The sequence below is a fragment of the Vigna radiata genome, chromosome 8 (genome assembly GCF_000741045.1).
Source record: "Vigna radiata var. radiata cultivar VC1973A chromosome 8, Vradiata_ver6, whole genome shotgun sequence".
Taxonomy (NCBI): domain Eukaryota; kingdom Viridiplantae; phylum Streptophyta; class Magnoliopsida; order Fabales; family Fabaceae; genus Vigna; species Vigna radiata.
Window position 1 is genome coordinate 40,669,569 of NC_028358.1, and position 9,853 is coordinate 40,679,421.

Genomic DNA, 9,853 nt, shown 5'->3' on the forward strand with positions numbered 1-9,853 from the left:
TTTATCATGAATTCTAAGTTTTAAGGTAGAGGATATTTAAATAATTTTCATTCTCAAAACTAAAAAAAACGAAACCCCCAAACCTTTACTCACCTCCCTCTTTCCTCTCAACCCTTTCTCTTTCATCTCTCTCACTCCAACATTTTCTCTATCATTCCTATTGCCTCAATTGAAAAAAAAATCATAAACCCTTGCCTAACCCTTGTCCTTTTTCCTTTACACAAAGTGTTTCTTTTTCCTTTCTCTGTTGGTATGGGATACATGATGTAAGATTACAACCTAGAATTGAAAGAATTGTACTCCTAGGNAATTCTTCTATATCAATTTCTTTAATTCCCTTATGTCCATTTTTTATCACTGAATCAACTTCTACATGCGTTTAGAATAAACTTTAACCATAAAAACCAGTAAAATCATTTTTTACCGTTGAGATTTGGGAAGAGTAACATAAAATGACAAAGTTTATATTCATTTTACACACATTAATAAATATAAAATGATTATAAAAGAGTAAACTTTTTCAATTTTTAAAAAATATCTTTGATTCAAATTGCTACCACCACCATCTTCAATTGGGTTGAGATAAGAGAAAAAATGTTGGAATGATGACAGAGAAAATGTTGAGATGAGAGAGAAAATATCTCTGATGACAAAGGGTTTCTGATTTTTTTTTCAATTGGGGCAAAGGAATGACTGACAGAGAAAATGTTGGAATAAGAGATGACAGGAAAATGTTGGAGTGAGAGAGATGAGAGAGAAAAGGTTGACAGGAATGAGGGAGGTGAGTAAGGGTTTGGGTTTTTTTTTTTTTAATTTTGAGAATGAAAATTATTTAAATATCCTTGTCCTTAAAACGTACCAACTGAAAAACAGACATAACAAACCCCATATATATATATATATATATATATATATATATATATATATAATATGATATTTAATAAACATTAATCACTTAAACAATTCACTCTTTGTTAATTTTGATATCAAACAATTCATTAAAAAAGAAATCATTAACCTCAACTCCATGTATCAAAAACACTAACCTTTCAAGTAATATTAAGAGTGTTGATAATATTTAAATTATAAACGTTTAAAATGTATATAAATACATTTATGCTAATATTTTTTATGTTATTTAAATTATTGGCATAAACCATATGTAAACCTAAATAATAATCTAAAAAATTATCCTTAAAAAATAAAATAAATTCTGCCATAAATAGATAACATTCATCCTAAATATCAACGAATATTTATGTTACGTAAGGTAAAAGAGAAAAAAAAAATGACTATATCCTTATAAAAAAAGGACAATTCATTAGAAAACTCAAATCTAAGTAAATAAATAAATAAATTGGGAAAAATAAAACCCCTTCCCCTGAACAAACAGTAGAAGAGTGGAAACGTAGCAGCAGCGGCGGAGAAAGGTTAGAGATGGTTAGCCAGAGGCAGCGATTGGCTCGCAAGCGATTCAAAGCAGAGCACCCTGAACTGTTTCCGAAGGCCGAGCCCACACCCCCCAAAGACCCTAACAAGAAGAAGAAGAAGAGTAGCGCGTTCAAGCGCAAACGGGCCGAGTCCAAGTCCGGCTCCGGTAAAAGACAACCTCTTAGAGTCCCCGGGATGAAGCCCGGCGATAGTTGCTTCATCTGCATGGCCAAAGACCACATCGCCAAGCTCTGCCCCCAAAAGACCGAATGGGAAAAAAACAAGGTCTTCCATTCTCTTCCTTCGCGCTCTACATTTTATTACCCTATTTTGACGCCTTCCTGATCGTAAATTAACGTGGTTTGTGTTATGGTTTTGCAGATATGTTTGCGGTGTCGTCGACGCGGTCACAGAGCTAAGAACTGCCCCGAGGTACAAGATGCCGCCAAGGATGTCAAGTATTGCTATAACTGTGGGGAAACTGGTCACTCTCTCTCGCATTGTCCGTACCCTCTTGAGGAAGGTTTGTTACATCCACTTTTTTGTGTTTCTTCACCATGACTGTGATAGGTTTTGGAGTTTTTAATGGAAATCTATACGAAACAGTTCTGTGCAAGGTTATCAAATAGAGAGTCGTAGCGAATAGTCAATCATTTGTATACAATTGTATGATTTATATACAATGAAATATCACTTTAAATATATCGTATAGTTGATATATAATGTTCAATGCAAACAATTTAAACTAAATAGATCAAACAAGTCAAGCAGAAGTCAGATAGAACAAAAATATTAGTTATTCATTGAACAAGTGATTGTCAAATAAAAAAGGAATAACTAAATGGGATACGTTCACAAGTTTTCTTTCAATTCCTTTTTTTTTTTTTTTGTTTAAAATAATTTAGACTCTCGTCACCTTTTAACCCTTTTCGTGAGAACTGATGAAAAGGTATTCAAAAGACATAATTCTTTGAATTGTATCAATGATGATATGGTATCACACATTCACTCATGTTTTGTAGGGTACAAAGTCATTTAAAATTCATCTTATGCTATGAATCAATAGACAGCCTATTGAATTGTAAGATTCGAACCGCAAAACGTAAGAGTTTTGTAATTATAGTTCTGTACAGATTTCTAATTGTTCTCTCGGGCCTTTTACGTTACACCTTAAGATCTTATAGACCAAGTACTTCTTATTTAAGTGTGTTCATGTAAGTTACCTTTTGGTCAGAGGAGAAATATCGCAAAATAGTATTTTATACAAGTGGTAAGCTGTTTTCATAAACTATCTTAGAGAACTTGTTAAATTAAGCTGACAACAATTTATCGACATATCATAAGCTACTTGCACCAGTGCTTTTGTCTGCGTTCATATAGACTATGAATAAACTCTTCCAAATGGGAACTAGATGGATCGATAATGATGCATACTACAAGTTATAAAATTTCATTTTATCTTTGCCTTTGATTATACAAGTGCGAGACTTATCAAGAAGAGATAAGTTGTTTCATAAATAACCATAGATCCGTACAGGATTAGAATTTAATCTGTAAATATGATTTATAGATTGTATGGCATACATATGCATTAACACTTGCTTACTGTTTAATCTAGGGCACACTGATAATGCAATGAAACAGTTATCTGTCAGAAAGCTTGATTGGTTTTAATATATAAAGTATTTTCACCGAAAGCTCTATGTCCAGGAACTTTTAGCCATTTCTTCTAGGCAAGTGTGATGTGGATGTGATCGTTCATGTATGTACTTTGCCCGAGCTTTCAGGATTATGACTTATTTAATGGTCTCAAAAGGTGAAGTTTGATATGGGATTTTAAAGTATGGTTTCGGTAGTCACATGTTTTTTTGTAAAGAATTAAGTTGGGAATGTGTTTGTACATCTAGTGAAAAATTTCTGCCAAATGCTCAGTTTAGTTTTCAAAAAAGATTTGTATAATATAAAATATAAAATATGTATTTCTCTTAATGTTTGCTCTCCTTACTTAATAATAGGATTTCACTTAGTACCTATTTGGTTTAAAAAAATGTCTTCTGTTTGAATTTCTTATTTTCACAAAAAATTACAAAATTTCGCTTTATTTTATTTTTCTTTTCTTTTATCAAATATTAGGAAATAGTAAAAACAAGACTTTGTTGTAAAAACAAGAAAATGAAATAATTTGTTACTTTCTGTAATTATTTGTCAAAGCAGGAGACCTCAACAGAAAATGTTTTCTCAAACTAAGCAAGCCATTAAAATCAACTCTTTATATTGAAGCTGGTTTTATGGCCATAACTTATATGAAGACTTTGTGGTTTTTTTGCTTAGTATGTAACGGTATATTTTTGCAGCTGGTTAATTAGCTCCTTTGTTGTGAATGAATAACATGAAGTTTTGTGGCATATTGTGGGATTTTGCTTTAGTTAAGTATAAAAAATTAGAGTGCTTCAGTGCTCCTAAGTCAATGTTAGTTCTAAAACTCCAGTAATATTCTTGTTTGTTTTCTCCTAACACAGAGGAAAAGCAAACAGGCTCACATCATTATTTTCTCATGATACTTGAATGTTTTATTAGGAACACAACAACAAAGTATAGCAGAAAACAAAGGTCTTTCAAGAGGACCCTAACTCTCATAGTTCCCCTTTTCCTCCAAAACCCCCAAAATAAACTCTCTGCTCACCTCCTAATAAGACTGTTTATAATAGTCTGTTACAGTTATGTAATTACAACTGTACTAACTACCTTCTTGTTTCCTTCTTTTGTGAACTGTATCAAACCATACTTTTATTTTGCGTTGTTTGATTAGTTTTTATGCTATCTTATTATGTTTTTTTTTACTATTGAGTGATGACTGGCTTCTCTACTATATTTTTGCTTGTAATATGTCCCCTAATTGTTGTGAAGTTTATTGTTGCCTTTGATAAAGCCTTATCTTCTCAATTTTCATTCGGATGGTGTGCTTATTTATGAGTTCTTTAATTTCTTTTCTCATGATATAATGTACATCGTTGCATTGGTGATGCAGGAGGGACAAAGTTTGCCGAGTGCTTTGTTTGTAATCAGCAGGGACACTTGAGTAGAAACTGTCCTCAAAATACTCATGGCATTTATCCAAAGGTATTGCTATTTCCTTTAACTCTACACCTTTAAGAGATATATGGCAATATTAGTTGAATCAACAAAACTTGTCTCCTGTACGGTTTTTCTAATCTGTTGCAATTATTTATTTATACTAGGGTGGTTGCTGTAAAATTTGTGGTGGTGTGACACATTTGGCTAAAGATTGTCCTGACAAAGGATCGCAAGGATCTGTTGCTGCTAATGGGCGTGCTGGTAGACGTAAGTTTTTTGGGAAGAAGCTTGAATGGATTTTCTACTACTATATTTCTAGTTTTCATATCAAGTGCTTTATTTTTGTTTGATCTGCTCGGAATCCATTTTCATTTATTTACTTATCTAAAAAAGGCTAATACTAGAGCTGTTTTGCTGCTATTATGCAGTTAAATTCGATACGAGTGTAGTAGTTTTTTGCTGTAATGTGAACTAATTACAAGTAGTGAAAGTGTATTATATTTTGTTCCTTTGTCACCTTAGGATAAATTAGAACAGTTTCAATGCACAGCTGCTTCTCCAACATTAGTGATATTTTGGCGCTTTAGTAAATTATTCTTGTCCTAAGTTAGATTTTGAAAATCTGTTCTTCATACCTAACTTTGTGGTTATATAAATTTGTTGCTAATAGATTGTACGGCTTATCTTGATTGCACATCAGAACTGCTAATTTATTGTGTGTGATATTAGGAGAAATAGTGTCAGTTGTGATAGGCTTGATTTTTTATTGCCATTAGGGCACTGGACAGTCCTACCTTTTTCATTTTATTGGATGCTGATCTTCAATTATTTTATCTAATTCAACTGTGCAGTGGTCTTATGAGAAGTGAGCACTGCCATTGTAGTAATCTTTGTTTGAGCTTCACTCCATGAGTAAACATTTTCATAACAAATGGACTAATATTTATGACTATTTAATGTCTGGCGGTGGGTCGAAGTATATTTTTAAGAAAAAAAAATTCCACCATAGAAATATAAATTATCTCTAATTTTTGAAGTGATCATGGTTGAAGGTGTGGCATTCAGTTATAATTTATTGTGTTGTATTTGATTGATACACATTTACATGGAAGAAAGGTGCTCTAAAATATGCTGATGACTATTCCTTCTTTCAGCAATGAGAATTGAAGAGAGGCCCAGGGGCCAGGTTACCAAATTTATTAGTGGAGATGATATTGAGGATGACTTCATGATAGATGACATACGCAGTGGCGATAATAACAAGTCAGCAAATTCAAACGATGTCAATGTAACAGCAAAGAAGAAAGATCCTAAAGTTGTGATATTTAACTAAGTATATCTCAATGTATTGTGTGGACATTGGTTTCCACTCTCCATTTTGTTTCCTATTTTGCAGCGTGCAGAATTTTTCCAGAATGAATGTAATCGCTTCTGCAAAATCTCCGCTTCCCTAGAGTTTGAAGAATTGACATGTAAACGAGGTATTTTTTTTGGTAAAATTGCTAGTCTTTACTTGTTGTTTGACTTTCGCAGCATTGTTTTTCACCACTGTATGTAACAGTAACTTTCTCTCACTAAATTTATAGATATTTTTTGTGGATCATAGGTTTATGTAATTTTATGAACATTTTAATATACAAAATTTCACCCACACGTGTTTTTAAAAGGACTTTGGGTGCATTCAAGCAAATAGTTTGATTAATCACTTATCATGTGTCTATATTGGTGGCAAAACTACACACATATATCTTAAGATTATAATTAATTATACAATATTTTCTAAGTTTTTAACAAATCAATTAACATCTCTAATTTAATAAATTAAAACAATTATAATTATGATTTATTAAAATATTTAACTGTAATGAATTATTGAACTTAATTTATAAGTATTTATAATTTAAACTTATGATATTATTGGATTATAGCTTGCCATCCGGAAGAATGTTCACGTTATTTTTACAATTGAAAAAGAATTACGCTTAAATTGTTTTTTGTAAAAGTGTGTAATGTATTTTTCTCTGAAATTTTAGAATTTGATTAGTATCCCCATTAGTTAGAATAAACTATCCTCTTATACTCATAAAAAAAGGAGAAACTATTTGAAATGTATCAAATTTCGACGTACTTTAGGTGCTTATCTGTCCCACGAAAACAGAACCAAATAGGCTTTAAATTGGTAGGAATTAGGTGCAGGGCTATTCATGATTTAGGATTTTTTTCCCCTAAAAAGACCTAATAGAAAACAATTTTTTCCAAACCAATACAATGGCAAAATATTTATTAGAACATATATGAATATCTTTTCAAGGTCAAAATTAAGATATCGGGAAATGAAATTATTCATGTGATAGGGTAGTGGTCATAAAACAGTTGAAAATTCGACTCGAAATGTAATTTTGATGTGATTTTTTTTCATTTTTTTTAAGAAATAATAATTTTAAAGAAAAAAAAATTATTTTGAACAATATAGATCAATAATAATACCAGTAGTGTTATATTTAATTTATTAATTTTAGTAAAATTAATATTATTAATATAAAAAGATCTTAAGTTTATAATTTTGTGATAAAACACTTTGTTTGGAGATTTTTTTAAATTCTTTTTTGGGAAAATTTCATTATTTAGGATAAAATTTTAAAAAGATTTGAAGGACAAAACAAGCAAAGGAACATTCGCATCTCGGGTAAGCTAGGTGCATCGTGACCTTTGGCGATAATTGAAACAATAATTCAAGACTAGTTTTAATCTTTTTAGTAGACAGGTTTTAAACTTGTCTGTTGAATAGAGAATTTGAGAATTTTTAAGAAGATGATATTTTGATAATATTTTTTGATAACGGATATGTATCATATTTTGTTAGTCTATTTGAATTTATGTTTAAAAAATATTTAAAACGAATCAATAAAAAATTACATGTATTGTCAAAAAAATTGTTAAAAAAAATGTTTTTATAAAGACTTTTTCCAATTTTCATTCGTATTTAAAGTCATTCTCTATTTCTTTGCCACCAACAAATCTTTTTCTTCAAGTTTCTCAGGTACTTTTTTCCCTTAAATTTTGTATACTTTCTTCTTGAAATATATAATGATGTAATACCATATTTTGTTTATTACAATTTATAACTAACACAGATTATACAATTTAAAATAAACTTTTTTTCTATTTTATTCAAAATTTCAATAAATAAAATTGTAATTTATTTTACAAACAAATTTATTAAAAAGTAAAACAACTTAAGACTAAAAAAACTCTCTTAAATATCTTCCCATATTAATCACTCTTTTTAGTATTATACATCTTCCTCAACACTTTTATGATCATATATTTTCGTATAAAAATAAAATCATTTCAGTCACACAAAAATAAAATAATAATAAGCCAATATATAAACAACCATCTTTATAATTATAATTCACAGCAAAATAATATAAAAATAACATTATATCCTTCAACCAACTTTTTAACTTAATTAATCAACGATCATATCCTAATTCAAAACATGTTATCAAAACAATAATACAATCACTCGTTATCTCATACACCAATTCAAAACACAGCGGTCTCAACAGAAAACCATGACTATACAACGCTACTCAATCATAGTTGTTACAATCTTTAACATAGTTTCTAGTCTTTCCTTCTCCAATAATTAAACCAATATCAAATTTTAAACTCTAATTCATACACTCACTGTTTTCAAAATCTTATGGATAAAATTCACTTTTTACCACTTTTTAAGATAAACTTACAAACACAGTTCACCAGCTGTATCACACACAAAGTTTAGCAATCATTTATTGTTGTGAAGCTAAAATCCATCATACTTATCAAGAATCTTATGGAAGTTGTTTCTCTACTATTCTATGACAGAGTCTTGAAGATCAAATTTTCACAACTCTCTCAGATAGTTTTATCAGAAAAATTCCCTATCTCTTCATAAAACCATCACATTTTCATTCTAACAACCAACACATTTTCAAACAGATCAAATAAAACAAAATACCACATCCAAATTATAATAAAATTAACTTAAATTTACCACCTATTTATAAAACCAAAAATTCCTTGAAAGTTGCTATTTCTTAAAATATATATAAAAAATAAAGAATTAATAATAGTTATAAAACCAGAGTCGTTTTAAGAAAATCTCACATGCCAAAATATAATAAACCCCCGACTCTGAAATTGCTTTTGCCAACGCAGGTTAATAAACAAAAACATTAATCACACCAAGTCACCACAAAATGCAATCCATGGTTTTGTTACAGAATAAAAAAATATATATCCCTAAAAAACCCTTACAAATTGCATTTTCATTCTAGAAAAAGAAAAGGAGAAAATTTTGATTCCTCTGAAAAACAAAACTCCGGAATTAAACCCTAATTTCGTCTTATATATATATATATATATATATCCTCTACAGTGTTTCAATTCATTAGTCTGATGCTATGGCTGTGATCGATCGCCATGGCAACAAGTTGAGCGAGTCCTCCCTTAAAGCGGAGGAAAATCCTCAAACACTATCTTCTACGGAACCTGGCGCCGCTGCGAAGAGGAAGAAAAAGAGAAAGAAAAGAAACGAGGGATCAAACGAACAACAGTTCCAGGTTGAGGTATGCCCTAAACCCTTAGTAGACTCACCATTTTCTCAAGAGGGAAATGTTGAAGCCGCTGCAGATAATGCTAGCCCAAACCCCAAGAAAAAGAAGAAGAGGAAGATTAAGAATGTGCACGGTGAACAACAACTTCAGGCATCTGACCCTCCAACTGCGGATTGTGTGGAATCGGATGATACAAAGGGAGAAGGAACTCGACAAGGTGATGCTAATGGGAATGAAGATTTGCTCCCTAAACCCTTATTAGATACACCGGTCCCAATTGTTTCCCATCAGGAAAATTCTGAAGGAACTGCATTGAATCCTGACGCAACCCTAAAGAAGAAGAAGAAGAAGAAGAAAATTTTGCAAGTTATAGAGAAAACATGTGACCCTTCAATCCGGACAGATGTGGAACCTGATGTTTTGAAGGATGAAGGATTACGAGAAGGTGATGTTAATGACAATGGGGGTTTGTATCCTAAACCCTTGGTAGATACACCAGTCCCAATTGTTTCCCATGTTGAAAATGCCGAAGCAAATGTACTTAACCCTGGTGCAACCCTAAAGAAGAAGAGGAAGAAGAAGATTCTGCAAGGTGTAGAGGAAATATGTGACCATTCAATCCGGAAAGACGTGGAACCTGATGTTACGAAGGATGAAAGATCACGAGAAGGTGATGTTAATGATAAAAAAATCCCAATTGTTTCCCATGAGGAGAATGCTGAGAGAACTGCACGGAACCCTAG

The 9,853-nt window shown here is 31.3% G+C and overlaps 1 protein-coding gene across 1 annotated transcript; it reads left to right on the forward strand.

Moving 5' to 3' along the window:
* Window positions 1–1,365: 1,365 nt before the first annotated feature.
* Window positions 1,366–6,106, forward strand: LOC106772039 (cold shock protein 1). Its single transcript, XM_022785612.1, has 5 exons — window positions 1,366–1,716; window positions 1,813–1,954; window positions 4,460–4,551; window positions 4,671–4,773; window positions 5,661–6,106. The coding sequence occupies exons 1-5, from the start codon at window positions 1,438–1,440 to the stop codon at window positions 5,837–5,839; spliced, it is 795 nt and encodes a 264-aa protein (XP_022641333.1). The 5' UTR covers window positions 1,366–1,437; the 3' UTR covers window positions 5,840–6,106.
* Window positions 6,107–9,853: the final 3,747 nt, after the last annotated feature.